The 25472-nt window shown below is 36.5% G+C and overlaps 15 protein-coding genes and 2 non-coding genes across 17 annotated transcripts; 10 read left to right on the top strand and 7 right to left on the bottom strand.

The window, feature by feature from the left end:
* Positions 1 to 229: 229 nt before the first annotated feature.
* Positions 230 to 2080, top strand: VPS27 (ESCRT-0 subunit protein VPS27; the record flags this gene model as incomplete). The annotated part of the gene is made up of 1 exon (XM_003677292.1): positions 230 to 2080. The coding sequence occupies one exon, from the start codon at positions 230 to 232 to the stop codon at positions 2078 to 2080; it is 1851 nt and encodes a 616-aa protein (XP_003677340.1).
* Positions 2081 to 2273: 193 nt separating this feature from the next.
* Positions 2274 to 3191, bottom strand: ATG3 (Atg3p; the record flags this gene model as incomplete). Its single annotated transcript, XM_003677291.1, has 1 exon — positions 2274 to 3191. One exon carries the CDS (start codon positions 3189 to 3191, stop codon positions 2274 to 2276), a length of 918 nt encoding a protein of 305 aa, XP_003677339.1.
* Positions 3192 to 3389: 198 nt separating this feature from the next.
* Positions 3390 to 5342, top strand: LRO1 (phospholipid:diacylglycerol acyltransferase; the record flags this gene model as incomplete). Its single annotated transcript, XM_003677290.1, has 1 exon — positions 3390 to 5342. The coding sequence occupies one exon, from the start codon at positions 3390 to 3392 to the stop codon at positions 5340 to 5342; it is 1953 nt and encodes a 650-aa protein (XP_003677338.1).
* A 2421-nt stretch (positions 5343 to 7763) lies between these two features.
* On the top strand, positions 7764 to 8909 carry NCAS0G00970 (uncharacterized protein; the record flags this gene model as incomplete). The annotated part of the gene is made up of 1 exon (XM_003677289.1): positions 7764 to 8909. One exon carries the CDS (start codon positions 7764 to 7766, stop codon positions 8907 to 8909), a length of 1146 nt encoding a protein of 381 aa, XP_003677337.1.
* Positions 8910 to 9110: 201 nt separating this feature from the next.
* NCAS0Gtrna11V lies at positions 9111 to 9184 on the bottom strand. Its single transcript has one exon. It is a non-coding gene; the product is annotated as a tRNA-Val (tRNA).
* A 324-nt stretch (positions 9185 to 9508) lies between these two features.
* On the bottom strand, positions 9509 to 11125 carry ERG11 (sterol 14-demethylase; the record flags this gene model as incomplete). Its single annotated transcript, XM_003677288.1, has 1 exon — positions 9509 to 11125. One exon carries the CDS (start codon positions 11123 to 11125, stop codon positions 9509 to 9511), a length of 1617 nt encoding a protein of 538 aa, XP_003677336.1.
* A 505-nt stretch (positions 11126 to 11630) lies between these two features.
* Positions 11631 to 12332, bottom strand: SOD2 (superoxide dismutase SOD2; the record flags this gene model as incomplete). The annotated part of the gene is made up of 1 exon (XM_003677287.1): positions 11631 to 12332. The coding sequence occupies one exon, from the start codon at positions 12330 to 12332 to the stop codon at positions 11631 to 11633; it is 702 nt and encodes a 233-aa protein (XP_003677335.1).
* Positions 12333 to 12594: 262 nt separating this feature from the next.
* On the bottom strand, positions 12595 to 14196 carry TDA3 (Tda3p; the record flags this gene model as incomplete). Its single annotated transcript, XM_003677286.1, has 1 exon — positions 12595 to 14196. One exon carries the CDS (start codon positions 14194 to 14196, stop codon positions 12595 to 12597), a length of 1602 nt encoding a protein of 533 aa, XP_003677334.1.
* Positions 14197 to 14990: 794 nt separating this feature from the next.
* On the top strand, positions 14991 to 15789 carry RPL27A (60S ribosomal protein eL27; the record flags this gene model as incomplete). The annotated part of the gene is made up of 2 exons (XM_003677285.1): positions 14991 to 15021; positions 15410 to 15789. The coding sequence occupies 2 exons, from the start codon at positions 14991 to 14993 to the stop codon at positions 15787 to 15789; spliced, it is 411 nt and encodes a 136-aa protein (XP_003677333.1).
* Positions 15790 to 16050: 261 nt separating this feature from the next.
* DIA4 (putative serine--tRNA ligase DIA4) lies at positions 16051 to 17388 on the top strand (the record flags this gene model as incomplete). The annotated part of the gene is made up of 1 exon (XM_003677284.1): positions 16051 to 17388. The coding sequence occupies one exon, from the start codon at positions 16051 to 16053 to the stop codon at positions 17386 to 17388; it is 1338 nt and encodes a 445-aa protein (XP_003677332.1).
* Positions 17389 to 17586: 198 nt separating this feature from the next.
* On the top strand, positions 17587 to 18565 carry VPS29 (retromer subunit VPS29; the record flags this gene model as incomplete). The annotated part of the gene is made up of 2 exons (XM_003677283.1): positions 17587 to 17634; positions 17753 to 18565. The coding sequence occupies 2 exons, from the start codon at positions 17587 to 17589 to the stop codon at positions 18563 to 18565; spliced, it is 861 nt and encodes a 286-aa protein (XP_003677331.1).
* Positions 18566 to 19445: 880 nt separating this feature from the next.
* Positions 19446 to 20138, bottom strand: ARD1 (peptide alpha-N-acetyltransferase complex A subunit ARD1; the record flags this gene model as incomplete). Its single annotated transcript, XM_003677282.1, has 1 exon — positions 19446 to 20138. The coding sequence occupies one exon, from the start codon at positions 20136 to 20138 to the stop codon at positions 19446 to 19448; it is 693 nt and encodes a 230-aa protein (XP_003677330.1).
* A 611-nt stretch (positions 20139 to 20749) lies between these two features.
* Positions 20750 to 21685, top strand: NCAS0G00890 (uncharacterized protein; the record flags this gene model as incomplete). The annotated part of the gene is made up of 1 exon (XM_003677281.1): positions 20750 to 21685. The coding sequence occupies one exon, from the start codon at positions 20750 to 20752 to the stop codon at positions 21683 to 21685; it is 936 nt and encodes a 311-aa protein (XP_003677329.1).
* Positions 21686 to 22053: 368 nt separating this feature from the next.
* AHC1 (Ahc1p) lies at positions 22054 to 23574 on the top strand (the record flags this gene model as incomplete). The annotated part of the gene is made up of 1 exon (XM_003677280.1): positions 22054 to 23574. One exon carries the CDS (start codon positions 22054 to 22056, stop codon positions 23572 to 23574), a length of 1521 nt encoding a protein of 506 aa, XP_003677328.1.
* Positions 23575 to 24143: 569 nt separating this feature from the next.
* Positions 24144 to 24215, top strand: NCAS0Gtrna11D. The gene has a single exon. It is a non-coding gene; the product is annotated as a tRNA-Asp (tRNA).
* Positions 24216 to 24362: 147 nt separating this feature from the next.
* Positions 24363 to 24602, bottom strand: MCO10 (Mco10p; the record flags this gene model as incomplete). Its single annotated transcript, XM_003677279.1, has 1 exon — positions 24363 to 24602. The coding sequence occupies one exon, from the start codon at positions 24600 to 24602 to the stop codon at positions 24363 to 24365; it is 240 nt and encodes a 79-aa protein (XP_003677327.1).
* A 462-nt stretch (positions 24603 to 25064) lies between these two features.
* On the top strand, positions 25065 to 25385 carry HSP10 (Hsp10p; the record flags this gene model as incomplete). Its single annotated transcript, XM_003677278.1, has 1 exon — positions 25065 to 25385. One exon carries the CDS (start codon positions 25065 to 25067, stop codon positions 25383 to 25385), a length of 321 nt encoding a protein of 106 aa, XP_003677326.1.
* Between the last annotated feature and the right edge of the window lie 87 nt (positions 25386 to 25472).

Raw genomic sequence — 25472 nt, 5'->3', positions numbered from 1 at the left:
AATAGACCATATAAACAAATAAATAATAATACTATGCATGCATTTAACTATTTGGTTTTGCTTTCTTTATTGATGAATCACTAAGAGAATTGATAGTTTTTACCCGCCCGCTATTTTTTTTGACACAACCGATTAGCAATCAAATTAAGTTCAAACCTAAAATAAGACTAGATAGTCTAACACTCGTAGAGCAACAAGCACCATATATAAAGAAACTAGTGTAGAAAGCATGTCCGCAGTCTCAATAACTGAGTTAGATGAGCTTATCGCTAAGGCTACCAGTGAATCCATCCCAAATGGCGATATAGACCTCCCTGTGGCGTTGGAAATCTCCGACATTATTCGTTCACGTCGAATCAATCCAAAGGAATCAATGAGATGTTTAAAGAAAAGAATAGCCGCCACCGCCTCGAACCCTAATACACAATTATCTACATGGAAGCTAGTAAATATTTGTGTAAAGAATGGTGGTACTCCCTTTATCGTGGAAATTTGTTCTAGAGAATTTATGGATACCTTCGAACAGACTATCCTTAAAAACGAATCAGATGATCTATTAATGGATGAGGTTAAAACCATATTTATGGAAATGTATCAAACATTTAAAAATGATTCACAATTAAATTATGTAACTAAAGTTTATGAAAAACTAACGAGTAGGGGAGTAATCTTACCAGAGGTGGATTTAGGAGAAATGGCTAGGGCCATGTTTGATTCAAGGATCCCTGCAGATTGGCAAGAATCGGATGCATGTATGATTTGTTCTAAGAAATTTTCCATGCTGAATAGAAGACACCATTGCAGATCTTGCGGAGGCATTTTTTGCCAAGAACATTCATCTCATAATATTCAACTTCCAGATTTGGGAATATACGAGGCGGTTAGAGTATGTGATAATTGTTTTGATGATTACGAAATCAAGAAGCATAGTAGTAAAGGAAAGAAGAAGAAAAACCGTCACGAGAAACATAGAAAAGGGCCATCTATTAAAGATTCAGAGGATGAGCAGCTGAGAAGAGCTATTGAATTATCTTTGAAAGAAACAGGCAACTCTACAGAACCAACAGTTCCCATGGTAGAACCATCAAAACCAATAACACTAACAAAAGAGGAAGAAGAAGATCCAGATTTAAAGGCCGCTATTGAAGCTAGTCTAAGGGAAGCTGAAGAACAGAAGAAAAGACTTCGCCAACAAAGTAATATGCTATATGAAACCCCGAAAGTTTTGCCGTTGGATCTAACTAATGCAGAAAAGGAGGACATATATTTATTTGCATCACTAGTTGAGAGAATGAAGAATCAAGCGCCAAACGAAATCCTGGAAGACAATCAATTACAATCTTTATATCGCAAAATTCTATCAACTAAACCAAAACTAAATGAAGCTTTGAATGATAGAATACAAAAGTATAATGCATTAATAGACATGAACGCCAAAATCTCCGATATCATGAACATTTATGATCGCCTGCTCGAACAGCAATTAAGAAACATTAACGTATCTCAGCAATATATAGTTCCTCAGGAACCATCTGATCCATATGCTGAATATGCAAAACCACAGAGTCAGTATACACATAACCTCCCCGCAATTGATCAACCTATAGCATATCAAAATCAACATCAACCACACATTGAATATCAGCAACAGCGTACACAAAATAATTATGTACCACAAGAACGAGAGGCGCACGCAGAAGAAGCCATCAAGAATTTACATATAGACGAATTACAAAATTCCGATCAACAATTTAACGTAACTCAAGAGATCCCCAATGAACCAGCTAATGAACTCCAACCTTCGGAACCTCTATATCCAGACGAAGGGTTAACTGAATCTTCTCTGGCACAAGTTGAAGCAGAACCGAACCCGATCTCCTATTCAACAGAAACTGGCGTAACAAAGAGTGGTGAAGAGGAACAAGAAGGGGCAAAAAATGCATACATTACTAACTTTGATTTTCCAACTGTCCCTGCTCGTAAAATAACCACATCAGAACAGCTAGGAACGCAAGCAGTATTCACTCCTGAACAGGAGACTGAAGAAAAGAAAGAAGAGGAGTTATTGATTGAACTTTAACATTGTGTATCAGTAAATAATCTCAAGAATAAGGTGAGTTAATAATACTCATATCTGAAATTTATAAAAAAGTCAGCCTTTAAACTTCTATTTAGGTATATAGAAATATGGTAGTTAAATGCTGTACTTATTTATTGATGCATTCTTTTGTGATTAGTAATTACGTACGTAATTCATGTATTTCAAGTATCTCTCACCATCCTTCCATGGTATAGTCATGTTCGATAGTGGGAGTCACACTTGTTATAAATTTCAAAAATATAACCAAGTATTGATCTGCCCTCAATGTGTCATATACATCCTTTTGTAAGTCTTCCCAATCCTCAGTATCTTGCTTCACATTTTTTGCCTCATGATCTTCTTCTTGCTCGCTCCTTCTTCTATGATTAATTAAGCGAACCTTTTCTAATAATATTTTCATTATATTTGCATGCTTACAAGGATGTATCGACACAGATGGAATAGATGGTTTGTAAAATGGTAAATTCTCAATAGTAGCCGTCTTGGCCCTATAGTCCGCAGAGATATCTTCAAACATTTGTTCGGGTGTTAATGGCGAACCATCCCCGTTGAAGCCCACCATGTACATCTTCGGCACACGATATGATGTGGAATAAGTAATATAAAGATCATAATACCTTCTTTTGGCATATGTCTGTTCATCCATATTGACATTTGAATTAACATCCTCGTCTTCACTATCATGGAGTTCCATATCTCGCATTAATTCATCGATGTCGTCTTGATGGTCCTTGCCTATCATATTCAATTTGTTGTTTTCCACTCGAATTATATCCATATCATCCTCTCCTTCTTCTAAACCTTGATTATCGCTTTCTCCCCTTTCGTCTTCAACGTTCAACATATCCTGAGCACGTTCCATACAAGGGACTTTCCTAATAACTAAGAATTGCTTCTCTGCAGGTAAAAAATCCCTCACTGAGACGTCTACAACAGACTCATTCCATTTCCAAATAGGGAACCTATGTACCAAATAGTCGCCCGCTAGTACAAATTCTTCCGGCGTAATTTGCCCCGTAGAAAGAAACGTGGATTTATGCGAAATTGGAGTAAGATATTCTCTCCAGCTACTTATGGTTGACCTCAGCATTTCGATTTTTAGGTTTTATCTTTCTTGTTTCCTGTATTTGGCTGATGATTCGACGTTAATTGAATTTGAAATTAAAATGAAGGTATTGATTGCTAATGGTGAATCGGGCTTAGAGTACAAAACTCGGTGAAATTTCATTTTAACGTTAATGACAACAAACAAAGAAAGGATATACTAAAAGGGTGTTTCGCTAAATATATGCTATCCAGAAGAAAAGTTAGCAGGAGACAATCTCTATCAAGAGTCCATGACGAGAAACGAGAAAAGAACGGCTCTGAAGGCCAGGCAACTGACTCTGTAAAGGAATTTCAAGATCAGGACAACGGAGATGAACAATACGTCGAGCATCAAAGGAATAAGATCATAAGGCACGCAGGGAAGAAGAGATGGAGAGATTCAAGAAGGTTTATATTTATGTTAGGGGCATTTCTTGGTTTGATGATACCTTTCTATTTCGGAGCGTCGCATGTGCATAGTAACAATAAAGACTATTTCGATAATTTAATGAACTTTGGATCTGTCAAGGATTATATTGATGATTGGAAGGAAATCCTTCCTGATGGAGTCACATCATTTATTACTGATTGGCAAACCAATTTCCCTTACAGTTCATCGATGGAGGATCTCAGTCAGAACTTCGCAGTCGGTAGACGATTAATCTCGGACATGGAAATCAAGGCTAAGCATCCGGTTATTATGATACCAGGAGTAATATCTACAGGTATTGAAAGTTGGGGTGTCCTCGGAGACGATGAATGTGATAGTGCACCTCATTTTCGTAAGAGATTATGGGGGTCATTTTACATGCTAAGAACCATGGTATTAGACAAAGCCTGTTGGTTGAAACATCTAATGCTAGATCCTGAGAGCGGTCTAGACCCCCCAAATTTTACTTTGAGGGCTGCCCAAGGTTTTGAATCCACAGATTATTTTATGGCTGGTTACTGGATTTGGAATAAAGTTATTCAAAACTTAGGAGCTATTGGATATGACCCGAACACAATGACAACAGCATCTTATGATTGGAGACTTGCATATCTAGATTTGGAACTTCGTGACAGATACTTCAGTAAGTTGAAGGAACAAATAGAAATGTTCCATGAATTGACTAAGGAAAAAGTTGTTCTTGTGGGTCATTCTATGGGCTCTCAAATTGTCTTTTATTTCTTAAAATGGGTTGAAGCGGAGGGGAAATATTATGGTAATGGAGGTAAAGATTGGGTTGACAATCATATAGACTCATTCGTCAATGTTGCAGGCACTTTACTTGGAGCTCCTAAAGCGGTCCCCGCCTTAATCAGTGGTGAAATGAAGGATACAATTCAATTGAATGCATTCGCTATGTACGGGTTAGAAAAGTTTTTTAGTCGAAAGGAACGCCTACAACTATTACAGACATGGGGTGGTATTCCTTCAATGCTTCCGAAGGGAGGTGATCTAATATGGGGTAATATGACGTACTCATCCGAAGACTCTCAACATAATAATACAGATACTTTTGGAAATTTTATAAGGTTTGAACGACAAAGCAAAGATGTACAAAACAATTTGACAATGCTCAATGCCATTGATTTAGTAATGAGGCTATCACCAACGTGGTTGCAAGAAAGAATACGGGATCAGTACTCGTACGATTATGCTCAAACAGTTGATGAATTAAAACAGAATGAGCTGCATCACTCTCATTGGAGTAACCCCTTGGAGGTTCCTTTACCAAATGCACCTAATATGAAGATATATTGTATATATGGTGTTCATAACCCAACAGAGAGAGCATATGTGTATAGAGAGCAAAATACTAATTCCAGTCTGAACTATACAATCGATTATGAAAGTGAACGACCTGTGTTTTTTACGGAAGGTGATGGTACAGTTCCTGTGATAACACATGCAATGTGTCATAAATGGGGAGAGGGGAAATCGCCTTACAATCCTGGCGGTTCTAAAGTAAAGATTGTGGAGATCAAGCATCAACCAGATAGATTCGATATTAGAGGTGGTGCAAAGAGTGCAGAACATGTAGATATTCTTGGTAGTGCAGAATTGAATGAATATATCTTGAAGATTGCCAGCGGGCATGGTGATGAAATTTCACCAAGATACATTTCGAACATGACTGAATGGATCAAGGAAATTAACTTTCCATTCTAAGGAAAATCGATATTTGATTTTTTTTTTTGAGCGACAGATACATCGCATTTTTAAAAATAGATGCAATTAATTTTAGATTAATATTTATTATGGAGACATCCCTTATGGAACAAAATTAAATACAATATATTCAACTCTTGCTTGCTAAAGATTTGTTAATAATTGGTGATAAGATTTGTGTTCCTTATCTTGTAGAGCAATGGTAGGGTTACTTTGTTCAGTCATTTTTATTATTAATATACAATATTTTCTTCGTCGTTTTTTCTATATAATAAAATATATAATATCTAAACTAATATTTAACCAATACATTCTTTCTAACATTTCTTACCCTTTATATAGTTTTCTATTTGGGTAGAAATATTTTCTTCACATAGAAACCAGAGATATTCAGACGTCCTCGGATAAGCCTATTCTGATCATAGAATTTTCTAGAATGTTCTACAACTTTTTTGTCAAACTCTAAAATTATTCTTTTCTTTTTGACCATATTCTATATTGTTCTTTTTCATTCTTTGTGGAACAACTTGCTCTTTGTTAGTCGTATCCTATCCATCTTGTAGAATATTCGGTTCCAGCAATTGGGAACAAAGATCCTTGATATTGAAAAAAGCCTATTAATTTCAAGTTGTTACGGTTTATTTATTTTTTGATATAAAAATATAATAATTATATCTTTTTAAAATTAAAAATTACTTTAGTTAGTAAATAAATGTTAAAACCTTCCACAATTTAGAAAATATTCTCGTCTTTGGATTTAAAGCGTATAGTACCAGGGCATCAAAACAATCTTTTATGGAACTTATTTTTCAATAAGTTTACAGGAGATGCCTTATTTAAGACGTATCCCATTGGCAAATTGCCACCACAGAGATTCTGTCTTCATGTATTTTTTTCCTACTAAAAATCAATGGCAATATCTTATTGACCTTATTTAAGGAAAAAAAACTAAAAATATATAGAGGGGCTGTGTTTCCTGGCAGTTATCGAAAAATCGTTTTCTACTCGTAATTTCTTATGTTGAGACACCATTTCGCGTAAGGTAAAACATGAAAACAAATTTGTTTGAAGATTTTGCAATGGACGCCAATCATAGATGGTAAGGACAAACAGCTCCAAACGATGCTTCGGCTCATAGTATACCCATGAACCTTTATTGTTGGCTATTTCTAACAGAGATTCACTTACTAATTGGTGCTTACCTTGTGATTATGGATAACTATGACCATCTGGCGAATGGAAGCATTAATAGCCTCAGAAGTTCATTACTAAGGAACAGGAGTTATCCAGCCCTCAACAAGCTTGAACATTTAAAACATTTAGAATTTAAGGAGTGCTTCAAGGAGGATTGAAAAGTCAAGCATTAATTAGATATTAGCCTATTCTGTTGGCAGGGGTGTTGCTGTTTGCTACACAAATTCTTTCTGCGTTTTCTAATAAGTGAAACACAAATAGTTATCCCCTATTTAGAGGGAATTATGGATATAGAGAAAGGAATGTATCATTACCAAGTTATTACGTTGGAAATATACACATTCATACTGAAAGTTGATGAATAAATCACCCTTGCTTTTCTTCCCCCCCTTTTCAGCCATGATTTCTATACCCCACGAACAACAATCATTACGTATTTCTTAAAATATACGAACTCATCCAAAAAAAGAACATAGATCACCATGATTCAAATAAATACTATACGCATATGATCGTACTCCAGTTGTTTGTTTCTTCACCCAGCTTCTCTCCCGAGTATCTCCAATAACACTGCCATTGTTCTGTCAGAGCTACCACCCAGGGTTTGTGCCAAGAGGGAGGAAACCCCAGACGGATCTCCGATATCGAGGTTGATTGTTGGGAACAGCTACAGCAAATGTTAGTAGGACCCTTTTTTTTCGGAGAGGAGAAACTATTGTTTTATTTTGCTATGACTGCATTTTCTCCGCGTTTGCTTGCGCCGCTTCAAAAGACAATAGTGCAACTCCGCATAAGATTGGACACTTCTACCTTAAAGACTATATACATTATTGGTGGTTGCTCCTCATCTCTGAGGGTCTATTCTTAGAATCTGCTTATGTAGGAAGTGTTTTACTAGTGAACCATCAATGATAGAGTAAAGAAATCAGAGGATCGATATCTTCTAACCTACTCCTTTCATCTTTGCCATTAGCAAAATGACGTTTCATTCGTCCTCCGGTTTAAAGAATAAGAGGGTATGGTTACCTCTTATAACCAATTGCAACCCCCCTCTTTCTTATCGAGAGAGGAAAATTGCTAACTTGGAATAGTTTCAGGTGAGTTTTGAAAAACTATAAATCAGGTTCAATATTCTATGTTAATTATATCATTAAATTCATGGTCTTCTATTTATATCACATGTTTATAATAAACCAAAGCGATATATTAGAATAACCAAGAAAAAATATGTTGCCCCGCTTTATTACTACACTGCTGCTCGCTTCACAACTAGAAGCATCCATAATTAATCATGATACATCACATGAACTATCAAAGAGAACTGACTATGAAGTCTGTAAAACTGTCACAAATGGTTGTCCGGATCTGGATTTTAGTTTCAAGTTTATGAACGAGAATGTCATGAGATACTACATAGATTTGTTAAATGTTAAATGGATTAGTGGTAACCGTTATGAGATTAAGATTCGTGTTACTGGGGAAGAGCAAATTGATTTGAAGTACTTGTACTCGTTAAAGATCATTGGCGTCCAAGGTCCACAAGGTACTATCCAATTATATGGTAAAAACGAAAATACTTACCTTATCGATAATCCAACTGATTACACTGCTACCTTCAAGGTTGACGTTCGTAATTCCGATCAAACGGATGATTGTTATGTTTGGTTACCCAATTTTGAGATCCAATATGAGTATCTACAAGGTGATGCAAGCAAGTACGAAGATACTTGGGTATGGGGTACAACAGCTTTTGATCTAAGCACTGGCTGTTCAAGCGATAATCAGGGTAGAGCACAGACATCTTTCCCAGGTTTCTACTGGCCAATTAGGTGTGATGATGATTGTAAACCACCACCACCACCTCCAGAAACTACAAGTACCGTTCCACCACCACCACCAGAAACCACAAGTACTGCTCCTCCACCACCTCCAGAAACTACAAGTACCGTTCCACCACCACCACCAGAAACCACAAGTACTGCTCCTCCACCACCTCCAGAAACTACAAGTACTGCTCCACCACCACCTCCAGAAACTACAAGTACTGTTCCACCACCACCTCCTCCTTCTGAGAGCACTGCCGTTCCACCTCCACCTCCAGAGAGCACTACTGTTTTACCACCACCACCAGGTACCACTACTGCTCCAGTACCACCACCTCCAGAAGAAACTACAACTACTCTAGTACCACCACCTCCAGAGGAAACCACGACTGTTCCAGCATCTACTATTTCTGCCACAACGTTACAACCATCGCCAACTGTACCAGCAGAAGAAGATGATCATGAATTGCAACCCTTTGAAGGTGCAGCTACTATGTTGGATATTATTAGCCCATGGTTCATCTTAGGTGTCATTGTATTATTCCTATGAAACCAAATTATGAATTTTATCATATTTCTCGTCCTCATTATTATAGGATTGATGACCCATTTTGTTCGTTCTCTTTATTTTATTGAGTAATATCATTTACTACATTTGTTATAGTATATTTTTAAATTGCCTCTATAGCTTTTAATGAAATTTAATGACCTAGCCTATCTATTCAACATCATCTACAGAATATAAAAAAAATGATTTCGCCCAGGATCGAACTGGGGACGTTCTGCGTGTTAAGCAGATGCCATAACCGACTAGACCACGAAACCATTTGTGAAAAAAAATAATTTTAGCTGTTACTACCATGAAAGAAAAAGTGTTTTATTTTTGTTATACAACATCCCTCTTCCTCTGTACTCACTGTATATGTTTAATGGAGGCACCCAACACTTGCTACTTCTTTACTATGTATGTATTGCTACTTATTTATGAAGCACGACGAATTTTCTAATTTAAAAAAACTTTATAAGCATTATAAATATCTGTTGTTTATCACGTTTTTTTTCTTTGAATAAATAGAATAGACTTAAACTAGTAATAGTAGTAGTTATGTTAGCATATAAATATAAACAGTATTAAGACTCCTAAACACATCACACAGTTTCATGTGGGACTCTCTTTTCCCAAACAATCTTTGCTGGTCCAGTTGGTAAAGTAACCATACTGGTGAAATCAGACACAGGAACAGTTTGATCTTTGGATGGAAAGTGCCATTTCATTTCTCTTATGAATTCAGCCATGATAACACCTAATTGACAATAAGCATAATGTTCACCAATGCATCTGTGTCTCCCACCACCGAATGGTAAATATGGAGATGTGACACCCTTTGTAATAGCACCGAACCCGTAATCGACTTCTTCACCTACAACATAAGAAGATTCTGCATCATTATCCCAACGATGAATGTTGAATGAATGTGCCTGTGGAAAGTAATGTTCTTGTAAATGGGTGTAACCAGGTGATACTAGGACGAAATAATCCTTTGGAATGACGTAGGAAGTGTTAGGTACTTGCATGTCTCTAATAACTTTACGGAAAAGAGAATGTAATGGATGATGCAATCTTAAAGTTTCTTTAATCATTTGGTTTAACAATGGCATTTGTTCCAAAAGATCATACGTTATTTCCTTCTTACCATTATCCAATACACGCATTTGTTCTTGATATAACTCTTCTTGAACGTCAGGTCTTTCAGCCAAATGTAATAAACACCAAGCAGATGTGGCAGCAGAAGTGTGTTGACCACCCATTAGAACACCAATTAATAAGTTAGCAATTTCTGGATCAGTCATCTTGACACCATCCTTATAAGTAGAATTCTTCATTAAAGTATCAATCAAATCTCTATCTTGAATATCATTATTGGCACGTCTCTTCTTAATCAATGACAAATAGGTGGAAGCAATGGTTCTTTGAGCATTATCTCTCTTCTTGTAGTGTTCCAAAAATGGTAAATTGGGGAAAACGAAATTAATTGGGGTGAAACCTTTATCCAAATCACTGTATAAATAAGCAAAATCAGTATCTAATTTATCTCTCATTTCCTTACCCAACAAAGTTCTTGATGCAGTAAAGATAGTCATTTCAGGTTGAGTAACCATAACGTCAATTTCACCCTTTTCTCTTTGATTGAACTTGAAATTATTAGAATCCTTGAAATATTTCAAGATTTCCTCTTTAAACAATGGGACATATCTTTTAAAAGCTTCCTTAGATAAAGCACCCTTGACGAATTTCTTTTGATCCATCAATCTACTGTTAGAACAATCATAAATGACACCCTTACCGAAGACGGGGGTCGTCAAATGAGAGTATGCGTCTTCAGCAGAAACATCAGCCAATTTAGCATTAAAGATGAATTCGTGACCCTTTGGACCCAAATAGACGGTCATTATTCTACCTAATAGCATGAATGAAAAGATGTTACCATATTTCTTTTGACAGTTTTCGAAAAATACATATGGTTTGTGACCATAAGGAACAGCAGATCCGACCCATGGAATCCAGTAGAACACTAGAGGTGGACGATCCTTTCTGAAAGAGTAGATGAATTGCCATGTTATGGAATAAAGAAATGGTGCTAGGACGATGAGTGAAATTCTTTGAGCAAGAGGCAAAGATTGGAAAATTTGGAAGGCTAGTTGTAAGTATTGGAACACTTGTCCAATTAGAGAGGAATTTCCAGCCTCTGTTATACTATCCGACATGTTATAATTGTTGTTTTTGTTTTTGTCTCTATTAATGGATATTAAAGACAGGAAAAATGTTCGAGAAATCAGTGCAAAACGGAGAATAAGCTATTCACTTATATACAGACAAACAGACTGATGACTTGCTACGTTTGCAGGACACACACAAGAAGAAAGTATTGTTACGAGAGGGACCAGAAACGAGGACAGGATCGCTGATATAAGCGAGTGTGCCATGACAATAGACAGCTGCCCATCGTGGAGGCTTTGTGCTATGCGATGCGATGAACGAAGACCCGTTTAAAGCTTTTTGACGTTGAGCAATGCGATTTTGACGTTTGAGTATCCGATATTGCCTCTCCGTTAATTTGCCGCCGAGACCTTTTTTCGATTTCTCGTATAAGCCCTGACCCTAAACGAGGGCTTTAGCGGCACTAACGGACTTTTAGATTTGGAGAAGGCGGGTAATAACAATAGGTTTTATATATACTATAGAATAGATTATGTATGTGGGAATAGACCACTAGGCCTTGTCGAATCTCCTGGAGGCCTCCTTCCAGTTGACCACGTTCCAGATAGCCTTGAAGTAGTCGGCCCTCTGGTTCTGGTATTGCAAGTAGTAAGCGTGCTCCCAGGCATCAATGGCCACAATGGGCTTCAATGCACCCGTGACGGTATCTTGATTGTAAGTCTGCACCACATCCAGTTTACCACCGTTACTAACATTCTTGACAATAAAGGCCCATCCTGAACCTTGCACACCAGCCAGCTTCTCATTTGTCAATTTAATCAAATTATCCAAAGAACCGTATTGTTCCTGGATCTGCTTCCCCAGGGCACTCGATCCAGATGGAGGTTCACCACCTCCTTGCTTCTCAGGTGCCAAGTTCTTCCAGAATAGACAATGGTTAGTGAACCCACCACCATGGAACTTGATGTTTTGTTGTAACGCAATTAACTTCTGACTGATCTCCACAGGATTCGTGTCCAATCTGGGTTTCAAGTCTTCAAATTGTTCCACTGCCGCATTGTATCCATTAACATACGTTTGATGATGCTTAGTGTAATGCAATTCGTTAATTTGACCAGAGATGTGGGGTTCCAAGTCACCGAAATCCCAATCCAAGTCTGGGAGAGTCACCTTGGTTCTCCTAGCAGAAGTAGATAATAGTTTACCTAAAGTGGTTGGTTGACGTAAAGTGGCAGTTCCAGATCTTAATAACATGATTATTTCTTCTTGTTTGGTTGCTCTGTGTCTGAATTATTTGTGTCTGGGAAACTACAATAATTGGGCCCTTTATATAGATCGACTCCCTTTCTTCCCGTCTGACAAATTATTTCCAAACGGCGCGCTCAGCGAATAGCATCTGACTTAAATGAGTAACTCTTTCTTTATACATGTGAACATAAAAGTTTCCTAAAAAGTTCTTATTTCTAAATAAATAGTCTTTATTCAATTAGTAAAACCCTCCCCCATCTCATGCTTCTTATATAATGCTTGCATCGAAATATAACTTCGGACTCAAAGAGGAAATGTCTGCAGACTTGGATTCCCCCTCCAATAACAGTTCTGCCATTATCTTCCCCGTAGCGGGACCATTATTGATACCCCAACATGAGTGACCACTTGCAATAAATAGATTAGAAACATTAGTCTCTCCAAGTAGAGGGCCTGAGCTAGTAGCCACATTTAACACAGGTAAGTAACAGGCCTGTCTTTTCAATACATGTCCTTCAGCTAATGGTCCTGAAATCTTACTAACATAACTATATAATTCATCACATTTCTCTTTAATATATTCAACAGACCTTATTGGATCAGGAACTTCTGTTAAAGTATCACCTTCTCCACAGACGTATACCTCATCACGTCTTGCATATAATTCAGGTGAAAAATATTGTGTATCATTCACTTTCAATTCCGTAAAGATTGCATATGGTGCCACTGAGGAATGTGTCGTAACTGGTTTTATAGTAATTGAATGTGCCCTTAGTCCTGAAATTGGACAGTTCTTTAGTAATTGTGCCGTCCAGGGACCTGTTGTGACTATAACTTGTTGAACATCTTGAATATGAATATTTTCTGGTTCTGGAGGTTCCAAGAGTTCATTGTCATCCTCGACATGCTGTTTGGTCGGGTTCAATATTGGAGTATAGGTAACACCATGTGCAAATTTATTTTGATCATCAGAATCATCAATATCCATACCAGTTACTTTCCCCAATACTACATCAATGGCTCCTGACTCCATTGCCTTTTTAAGAAGAAATTTGGTAAATTTATAAGGATGTACTTGGGCAGTGGATTCCCTGCCACCTAAGGATGACCAAGTTTCCACAAATTCCTTCTTAATCCAATCTAAATCTCTTGGTAATGGATCCTGATAATTACTAGTTGATTCCATATTTGTTGAAGGTGTTGCATTGGGTGAACTATCAAGTTTTCCCCTACTCCCATTCTTGGAAAACACATCAGACATCGAGTTGGTAACACTAAAATATAATTCATCGTCCGTATAGTATCTATCCAATGACGACTCTTCATCCTCATTGCTTTCTCCCTCCTCATTAGAATCTACACCTGATCCTTCCTCTGAATTCGAATTTGAACCTGAACTTGAGCTTGAACTAGATAAATCTTTGCTTTTATTACTCAATTTTGTTTTACTAAATGCCTTTTGCATTTCCTTTTCCTTACGAACCAGATCAGCTTTATCCTTTTGTAATTTTATATTTTCATCTCTCACATCAGCTTCCAAAGAAATAGTACTTAGCCGTCTATAATCCCAATTCTGTTCTCCTTGATAAATATCACTCAAATCCTGATGAAGTTGGAAACTTAACGGTACGATTAAACTAGGAAATGCCCAAGATGCAAGCAACCCACCAGCCTTACCTGACGCACCACATGCAACTTTCCTAGCTTCAATAATGGTGATATGATGAGTCTCTGGATTAAAATCGGGGTGCTGTGTAAGATAATAAGCAGTACAAACCCCTATTATACCTGCCCCTATGATGACTATATGATGCTTATCCTCCGCCCTCTTGGAGGGATGTGACAAATATGCGATATCTGTGTCGTCCATTTATGTTTGCGTATTATTTGTGTATTAGTGTATTGTGAGAACGTTCTTTATTTATTTGTTGTTGTTTGACGTTCTAATACTGCTTTATAGTGCTTCTGCGAATGTTGTTGACCATGATACTTATTGGCCCATTATACCTATTTTACCATTAAGGGGTGAAGTAAGATCGGCGCTTTGGAAATTTCTACCGAGATCAAATCAGCGTTGAATGATCACGATGAAGAATGGATCAGCTCAAAGGGGAGTTTTCATTCCTTACATTCAGTACATAAGGCAGGCATTTCATGAGAAAGAGAAGGATGTGTGTATGGATTGGTATCTGCTACTCTTGTCGCTTCACACTCTTTATTTCCATCATTATTCTGTATGTATCACATAGAAGGAAGCATTATTATGTTTTGAAAATGTTTGACTGCTCCACCCGTACTTTATGTGTACACCCAAACATCGTATATTTTATATTCAAAAGTTTGTATTTTCCAGTTTTTGCGCGTCTCTTTTGTCCTCGTTCCGTTAGGCGAAAGACTCGGTGTCTTTCCCCTTCTGTACTCAGGGGGCTCAGGTAACACTCCTAGGCTCAGGAAGGGAACGCCCTCTCCCTGTCCTGTCTAACTTTCCTGTCCAGAGAGGAAAGCAAGCTTCTGTCGGGCTGACAGTCCATTCAATATATCGAATTGCTATGCCAGTGGATTTTTCATAGATTTTACATTTATCACGTATTAACAAATATTCATATTATTTGTCATTCTTAAAAGATAACGAGTTCCATATAACAGAAACATCACCAAGAAAAAATGGCTAAGTTCTTGAAAGCTGGTAAAGTTGGTACGTATCCACTTATTACTATTATTGTTTGAGATGAATGGAAGATTAATGAGGAATGACAAATGGAAATTACAAGCAATGCGAACAGAAAATTCTTTGCAACAGTGCATAATGTGACATGATTTAAGAAAACAATGCAACTAAATGATTAGCGAGGTAGACCTTCTATCTTATAATGACCCCAATGAGATTGGATCCATACGGGAGGAAATACGAGAGGAGAAGTGAAGACCTCAGAATACACAGATAGATTCGTGATTATCGAGTTATTAACAGTCATGTTCAATGAAAAAGTTTTCCAACAGATTAATCTTCTGAAAATCCATATTACTCAAAAAAACAAGAATTTTTTTACTAACAATTATTATTTTAATTCTTTTTAAAACAGCTGTCGTTGTCCGTGGTCGTTACGCTGGTAAGAAGGTTGTTATCGTCAAGCCACATGATGAAGGTTCTAAATCTCACCCATTCGGTCACGCTTTAGTCGCCGGTGTTGAAAGATACCCATTAAAGGTTACCAAGAAGCACGGTGCCAAGAAGGTCGCTAAGAGAACTAAGATCAAGCCATTCATCAAGGTCGTCAACTACAACCATTTGTTGCCAACCAGATATACTTTGGATGTTGAATCTTTCAAGTCCGTCGTTTCTACTGAAACTTTCGAACAACCATCTCAACGTGAAGAAGCTAAGAAGGTTATCAAGAAGGCTTTCGAAGAAAGACATCAAGCTGGTAAGAACCAATGGTTCTTCTCTAAGTTGAGATTCTAAGCTAAAAGACTGCATTCTAAATTTTCAAAATATATCTTTCTTTAATACGTATATATATTTATGAATATATGAATATGTGAATATATATATGTGTATCTATAAATTATCTCTATTATAATATAATATAATTAATACACACAATTTTTATTAATCCAAGTAATTTATTGAAAATCGCTAACGGTTTTCCCATTTTAAGAAATTAAAGAATTAGGGAAGAGGACCATCAATAAATTTAACATCATCAGAAAATATATAAACGAAATGTGGCATCGAGCCTTCTCTACTTCTTTAAGTCGAAGTGTTCTCAAGAAACCACAGTTCGATGTTAAATCAATCTTAGCTAACATTGAAGGTTATGAAAGATCCATCAGGGCAAGACAACTCCACTCGACCGATACTTTACTCAGTCAACTATCAATTCTACCAGGAAAATATGATGAAATGAGACATTTAAATGATGAAATAGCAAAGGTTCAAATTGAAAGGAAAAAGATTGAATCATTAATCAAACAGGATAGATCACAAATGGTTAGTAAGAAAGCAGATTTGAAACAATTGAAAGAACAGTCTCAAAAGTTAACAAACTCTTTAACACTTCTCAAATCATCCATAACAGAAACATGCTCCCTGTTACCTAACCTCACTGCAAATGACGTTCCGTTAACAGAACCTGAAATAGTTCATTGGATAAACCCTCGGACTAGTTATGATGCAGACCCAACATTATCACACGTTGAAATCATGACTAAAAAAAATATGCTTGATTTAAGAAGAGCAGCAACGGTGTCAGGAACATCATGGTACTATCTTTTAAATGAAGGTGCGGAGTTAGAAATGGCCTTGGTTAGATACGCTATTGATAAAGTTAAGGGATCCGGGTTTCAAGTGGCAATCCCTCCCAGTATAACTAGATTGGATATAATTGATTCTTGTGGATTTAGACCCAGAGATATGAATGACGAGAGGCAAATTTATAAGTTGGATGGTGAAGAAAGAGGATTGGTAGCAACCGCAGAAATTTCACTGGCTGGACTAGGCTATGATGAAGAGTTAAATTTAAATGAGTATGAGGGAGGAATTAAAAAAATGGTCGGCTGTAATAGAAGTTATAGGGCAGAAGCAGGAGCAAGAGGAAAGGATACAAAGGGTCTATATCGTGTCCATGAATTCACAAAAGTGGAGATGTTTTGTTGGTGCAAACCTGCAGACAGTGCCGCTGTATTGGAAGAATTAAGAGACTTGCAAATAGATATCGTGTCGTCGTTAGGACTTTCTGCCAAAGTCATGAACATGCCTGCCAATGATCTAGGGAACCCTGCTTTAAAGAAGTATGATATTGAGGCTTGGATGCCTGGGAGGGGCTCATTTGGTGAGATTAGCAGTACATCCAATTGTACTGACTTTCAAAGTAGAAGATTAAACACAAGGTATAGGAATACAGACGGAAAGCTAGAATTTGTACATACTTTAAATGGTACTGCCATGGCGGTTCCCAGAATTATTTTGGCGCTAGTGGAAAACTTCTATGACAAAACAACTCATCAAATACATCTACCACAAGCATTATGGTCATATATGGGGGGCAAGAAACATATTTAAGATTAAACTTTTATAATTATAGTAATCGATCTTGTATATACATCAATTTGAAATTGAATCTTTAAGCAAAATCTATTGAAGCCATGAATATGAGGCGCCGAGATTTTTGAGTTAACTTCAAAAATTGACACTTCAAATATCAATCCGACAGGACAGGGAATAAAGAGAGATCATATTAAAAACATTATCAAACACCAAATGCTCCTTCTAGCTCTAGGTGACGCACATATTCCAGATCGCGCAATCGTATGTTGTCTATTATATTCTCGAGCTGAACTTTATCGTGGTACTAACAATTCATATTATTAAGGACTTGCCAATAAAATTCAAAAAACTGTTAAAGGTTCCTGATAAGATATCACAGGTTATATTACTAGGAAACTGTACGAGATCTTTAGAATTTCTAGAATTTGTTCAACAAATATCATCAAATATTACAGTTGTTCGAGGAGAATTTGATAGCAGCCATTTCCCTACACTCCCCTCAAATCATGAAAAGAAATCAATCAGGGAAGAAATTCCTATGAATACAATTATTAGGCAAGGTGACTTTAAGATAGGTTGCTGCAGTGGGTATGCGGTGGTTCCTAAGAACGATCCTTTATCTCTATTGGCTTTAGCAAGGCAATTAGATGTAGATATATTACTATGGAGCGGAACCCACAATGTCGAAGCTTATACGCTAGAAGGAAAGTTCTTTGTAAATCCTGGTAGCTGTACTGGGGCTTTTAATGTAGATTGGCCAATTGAAAAGGATCTAGTGAGTGTTGCTAATGATCAAGAAGTTGAACCGAACAATAAGCAATCAATTAATGACGAAACTGCTGATGTTGAAGAAAATAATAACGAACAAACTGAGATGAAACAAGATACATCTGCCTCAAATGAGGAGAAGAACTCAACTTCCGATAATGATTCCGTTAAGGATGAAAGCAAAGAAAAGTCAAACGAGGAGAGTCCGAAAGAGGAAGATGTCAATACAGAACCAGCAACCGCCAAAAAAGAAGTGGCTGAATTAAAAGAGGAAGATATAGATATATCAGATGCCGAACTGAATGGATCAAATGTTCCTAGTTTTTGCCTTCTCGATGTGCAGGGTCCTACTTGTACCCTCTATATCTACATATACGTAGATGGCGAAGTGAAAGTAGATAAAGTCGTATTTGAGAAAAATTAGCCTATGATTTATCCATCCTTTGATACAAAAACTCTATTAGACAAGTACGGTACTTATCAGGTTTACCTTTGGTACTTTTCGGTATGTCTAAGTCTGATTTTGATTGAGAAACATCTTCAACTTTTATTAAAAAATACCTCCAAGACTTTGAATATTTTTAATAATAGGTGAATGATATAAAGTATATATATCAACATGATTATATCCGTATAAAACAATAGTTTCAGGTGAGGGTTGTGCATTGATTAATTTTAGGTGTTGCCCTAACTTTTAACCACTTATAAATATATCGTTTCAGATGATTTGATTTTCAAAAAAAAATTTTGAAGTTTTTCATATAAAAAGGAAGACGATAATTCTTAAAAGATATGAACGACGAGCACTTCCTTTATTGCTAATGTTTTCTATTTGGAAAAGACCAAGGAAGTTTTTTCCTTTTTCTTTTATGATGAATATGAGTGCATTTGGCTCTAGGCAGGGATAATATCTTTGTCGATGTGGAAAAACTCAAGCTACCTTTTTTACTTTTATCTGATTTTACAAAAGATTCATTACATTGAAAAAACTTCCCCTAAAATATAGCTTGCTAATTACTCTTGAATAAATTTTATTGTAGCTAAACTATACCTTAAATTGAATTCGCTCATAATGTATGTCAAAGGTGCTGAATATTAAATGAAGCAGACGTCTCTAATGTTTTTTCGAAATTCTATATTTTGTCCCAACGTGCGTCCACAGGGAAAAAGATAACTAACATTATATCTTTTAAAACTGAATTTTGAGTGCATAACAAAGTACGTGATGAATGATTAATTAAAATGGTAATATGCTATGTATTCCATTATATGAAAATTTACACGATGATTCTCAGGAGTTCATCTCAGACAACAATGTGATCTACACCTTCCTTAATAATATCTTCCAATAGATCGCACTCCAGGTCATCTTCCAACTTTTCATCGTTGAAGGAACGATGTGTAAAGTTACATATTTGAAGCTCTTCTAGTTTCAAAACTTTCTTCATAGCATATGCATCTTCACCATCTTGGTAATAACTGCTTTCAATGCTCAAGACTTCAAATTCCAATGTATCTCTATACAAGTGCAAGGCAGCTCTATTAGACTGTCTTACATGTAATGAAACATATTCTGCTTTGTAGACTTCTCTTAACGCGAATAATGCCTGTCTCATTAATTTTTCTGCAATACCCATTCTTCTGTATGTTCTCATTACACTCAATGAAGTTATATGACCATTAGGAGCGTCATTACTTTGATCAGGATCATCATTCATCTTAACAAGGACGTAACCCACCAATTTTTCATTTGGAGCTACATATGTTGGATCCAATTTTATTTTCCCGATTCTATTGTCTTCAAGAGTCAATTGTTCTGTAGATTGATCCATTGGCTCACCAATGTCTGTTGTAGTGGCAACGAATGAAGCCTCTGGCCATGATAAGATATGGTACATGTAATATTTCATCATATAATTTTCAGGTAGATTGTGTAGATTTGCATTTTGCATGCAGATTATATCGTTGATGGTTGCCCTCCTAATGTTGATAGGCATTGTTGAAGTGATTGTCTTTATGATGGTTTCTGGTAGACCTTCAATTCTTAGATGAGGATGTAGTAGCCAATACAAACACGTAGTACTTTGAAAATGTAGTATTTTCACTATTATATGTTGACTGTCATAGGAAAGAAATTTTTCAAAATCTCAACTCTCGTTTTGCCCGACCATATCTGAATATTTATTTCGCGACTTCCAACTCAACTAGTGTAGCACAATAAATTACTTTTCATAAACACCATGGAAACCAGTTGAAGAATTCTATTGCTGCCAAATCAAACTCACTCATGAACAACATGACTACCTTGTTGTTAACCGTGTTTTGAACGATCTCGCAGTATTGTAATGCTCTGGTGTCCGAAGAATAAAGGAGGCCACTGCAACCTTGAATGTCACTTTAGTAGCTACAATAATGTTAGAACCATCAACTGTACAATATTATTTTTTCTTGGTATTGTTTAAAAGATATCTGACCGTTTGATAAGGGAGACAAAAAAATAAAAATGTCGCTAACTTTCTCTGCCGCCCAAATTTCACTGGGCAACACAAAAATGAGACACATAACTGCTTAGAATTGTACAATAGAGAAAAGACCATAATTCGTAAAGATGCATAAGAAAAGATCAAGAGTCGAAACAAGAGAATGTAACTCACCAAAAAAGATTTTAAAAACTAAGAAGACAACACACGTTTTGAACGATAAAGATATAAATTCACCGATTAAGAGAATTTCAACCTGGAACAAGAATACTCCTGATGAAAATAAAACAAAAAAGCTTCCAAGAGGAACCGGAAATATTATTTCCATTCCAAATAATCCAAATAGAGAAAATATACTTTTACAGCAGAAGTTAAAGTCGAAGTCAAAGACTGAAGTGAATAGATACCAAAACTTGGAAGGCGTCTCCAATAAACAGTATACTTCCACAATGGGAAGCACTCAATACCTTCCATCGTTAGTTCCCCTAACTAGGATTTCCGAAGAAGAGTCTCTGATATTTGAGGAATTCGACCAACCACCAGATTCAACGTCAACTCCAGTACCGTTAATGTGTAGTTTGCAAGAAATGAAGGAGAAAGACATATTTGAGAGTACAAGTCAGGAAAGTCAAATAAGTTATTTGTCTCAATATAAGAGAGTATCGTTAAGTAAACAAAGAGACCAAAACACATCGAGTTCCTCCTTTAACAACTTACAGTATCATTCAATACCAAAGCAAGAGCAAGATGCATTCCCACAACAAACGACAGACCCATTTTACAAACCAATTCATTTTTTGCCTGAAATTCAAGAAGAGAGAAATATGTCTGCAAGCTGCAAAGGGGAAAAAGGAAAAGTTCTTAAAAAGGAGGACCTTGCGTACCCTTCTTATCAAATTCTGGTAAAGAGTGATTTTCAAAATTTAACTCCTCCACCACTTCCTGAGTCTTACCCCCCCTCGATACATTTCCCAATTAAACAACAGTCCGTTCCCACAACAGTTGATGATACCACAACAACCACTACCTACCAATCCAGCGGTAGTGGTGAAACATGTATTTAAAATATATATCTTTAGTTTTTGGTTTCCGGTGTACGTAGCTATTCAGTACCATTTTATCTTTCTACTTTAGTTTTAATTGCTGTCGCCGATAAAATGTGACATCGCCGTTTTTGGCGATCATGGGTTACCCTCTGATTTTATAGGCAAGGGTGGCAAAAATGTCGATAAACACCGTTTTTGCAAACAAAACAAATCTCCAAATAGGAACGCAAAGTAGACAACTTTAAGAGCCACTCCTCACTAACTAAAGAAAATATCTCATCACATAGACTTTGTTCTTAAGAGATCACTTCCGAACACTCAGCTGTATATTATCAAATCATTTTTACCTTTTTCCTCGCTAAGACCTTTCCTTTGAACCATTTTTAATGCACAAGAATAGTAAACAAGTTACTATATCGAATAGTTCAGCGAAAGTTTCTAGTCGGGATTCCTCCTCATCAAATAATGCAAATACTAACATTAACCGCAAAACCAATGCTAACGATAATGGTAACAGGAATTTCAAAAAAGCTAATGGTTCGTTAAAGTCAAAGTATATGGATTCAAATAGTACAACTAATCAGAATATCACAGGCTATTATCAAGTGGCTACTCCCAAATCGCCCCAGGAATTTACGTTAAGCCCTGTTGATGATAATATTAGAGAATCGTTTACCGACAAATTAGGTATAGCAGTGGAATCTCCCGAGGATAACGTTCAGTTACAAAGACTTCGGTACGAAACAGCTAAAAATGAAATACTAGATAAGTTAAACTTGCATATTCTGATAAATCATAAGGAGGTTGAAGATATTCAGCGAGATATAAAGAAAACTGATGCTCAAATGAGAGTCATTGAATTATTGCATGAGGACAAGGAACTAATGTCAAAGATTAAGAAATACGAAGAAAAAGAGGCAGATAGGAAAAGAATTAAATATGAACAAATACAAATGAGTAAGAATAATTCAACTTTTGATTTTTTTGGTGATTTCGCACCTCGTTCCTCATTTATAAGTTCTGAACAAGACAGTGCTCCATTATCTGCAAGTAGCGTTATGCCAACTCATCCATATCATACAAGAAGTAAAAGCAGTGGTCGTCTTTTAGACGTTTCTAATTTGAGGCCGGCTATGGACATTTCAATAGCTTCAAAGGGAAGTATGAAATCTGCCACTTCGGGCAAACAATCCTCTAAGGGAAATGGTTCATTGAATGTCAAACACAAAAGAACATACTCCACATCATGTATCTCAAGTTGTAGTGGTATAATAGGGAAAAATGAACAGAATGAAGCCATATTTAGAAGATATGATGGAATATTGGTAATTATAACCTGTTGCATATGTGGGAGACGTGGATTTACGTCAGCTCAAGGTATAATTAATCATGGTCGTTTAAAACATTCGAAGAATTATTCTAATCAACCAATAGCAATCTTAAAGAATCAAATTCTACTCCCTGACGATAAACAAGACCCCGAAGTTTTAAAAAAGTTTAAAGAATTAGGACTAGATGCAACGATTGAATATCTTCCCAGCAAAGTTGTATTCCCGGATATTGATAGAAGCAACGGCCCCGATAAGTCGAATGGTAGTTTAAATAGTACGAAACCAAGATTAACGACTCATTTAGAAAATATTTATCCAAAGAATGATTTTGACGAATTGATAAATATGGTGAATGATGCTCCAAAGGATCTGGAAGTCATTTTAAAACAGACTCCCGAAGAAGAAGAAGAAGAAGAAGAAGAAGAAGAAGAGGAAGGAGAAATGGTGATGACAATAACGACGAGAATAAAGCAGGAAAAGAATCATTTATTTCAAATAAGGGGGATGAAAGGGCATATATTCCTGCACCCATTACAAGCTTGCCTTCAGAAACGAATATGTCTATCGAGAACTTGACTCAAAGCATACCTAAAGAATCAGAACCACCCTCTCCACCTGTGATTTCTATTGCTATGAGAAGGAGGCAAGTGAAGAAACGGAAATTAGAAGATGAGGAGCCAGATGATCTACTTCTAAAAAGTATTGATAGGAAACCAAGAATTACCAAGACCGACCTTGGTGAAATTGAAATACCAATATCAGAAAAGAGATCAAAGCATTATAATTTGAGGGCAAAATCGAAACTTCGTAGTAATAACCATAATGACTAGAATGGTTAGAGGCATTATAAATGGCATAACTAAATATAAGAAAATTAATTTTATAAATATTATCATAATTATATAATTACTTATAGACCGAGATTCTCATCTGAATCTTGGACAAAGACAATTAAATATTTACAAGTAACTTTTTTATATCTTGACATTGAAAATGAAAATAGACCCTGGGCTTCTCCTGATGATCGGGAGTAGTGCTCCGTTATTGCAAGCATTAACGACAGCAAACTTAATAAGCCATTTTTTCTCTCGGACCTATACTACTCGTTCTGACAGACTACTGACAGATTACATGTTTTGCATCAATCCGTGATAGTTTAATGGTTAGAATGGGCGCTTGTCGCGTGCCAGATCGGGGTTCAATTCCCCGTCGCGGAGATACATTTTTTACATGTAAGGTCGAGAAACAATATGGCATTTAGATGGTTATCTAATTAAGTTAATGAAGGTGTTAGAAAAGTTGACGTTTTTTTTTTTTCTTTTTTTTTTTGAATATATGAATATTTTTAAAGTTGCCCTTATACGCTATTTTTTTAATATTTTGTCACCATCCTCCTTCAAATAATCGTTTAACGCTTCCTCAATATTAAACTCATCATTGATGCTCTTGCCACTGCTTGTAGGTCCCGCACTTTCTACTGGTTTAGAAGGTTCTGGTGATTTCCTACTAAAATAAGCAACCACCCCTGCACTAGTTGCGACTGTTGCGACAGCTAGGATATGAGGCTTAACTGTTCGACCGAGGATCTTATAACCTTGAGACATGCTTGGTATAATAGGTGTGTTGACAACTATTATCTCACTTCCTTCAAAGGGGTTTTTACGTCTGTTAACTGTAATTTCTTAAAGGGGATAAATGTTTCGGTGCGTCGCTCAACATGAATTTCAACATTGACAAGTTGCTTACGAAAGATTCCAACTTTTCAAATAGGAAATTAACTATATTTATCAAATAGTAGGCTTCCCTAGGTAAATTGAGTTATTACTCCATAGCTGTTCCAAGCATTTAATTATACAAATACGTACCTAGTTCAAAGTCATGCGTTACCCGCCTGACCGATGGAAATTTCTGGAAAATTGACTAATTGCTAACGGACAATCAACGAATCCGAGCTGGAAGTTCATTAATCCCTTGAGAGTAGATCTGTTAGATTGCAAGTTTATTTCATTTGCATTCATCACCTCGATACTTAATTGTTAACCACACTCACAAACAAAAAAAGAAACATGGCTACCATATTGAAATCTGCAAGATCTATTGTCCCTTTGATGGATCGTGTTCTAGTGCAAAGAGTCAAGGCTGAAGCCAAGACTGCCTCCGGTATCCTATTACCTGAAAAGAATGTCGAAAAATTAAACCAAGCAAAGGTGCTAGCCGTTGGTCCAGGTTTTACTGACGCAAATGGTAACAAGGTGGTTCCACAAGTCAAGATTGGTGATCAAGTCTTGATCCCACAATATGGTGGATCCGCTATCAAATTAAGTGGTGACGATGAAGTCGTGTTGTTTAGAGACTCTGAGATTTTAGCTAAGATCAATGATGCTTAGATACCCCCAATGATTCATCTTTGATTATTTGTTTTGTATTTTCATTAATTGAACTCGGTGCCTGTAAATAATTATATAATATCATCA

This window comes from Naumovozyma castellii, chromosome 7, assembly GCF_000237345.1.
Source record: "Naumovozyma castellii chromosome 7, complete genome".
Classification (NCBI taxonomy): Eukaryota; Fungi; Ascomycota; class Saccharomycetes; order Saccharomycetales; family Saccharomycetaceae; genus Naumovozyma; species Naumovozyma castellii.
Note: the sequence above shows the minus strand (reverse complement) of the source record. Positions and strands in the feature narration are given on the sequence as shown.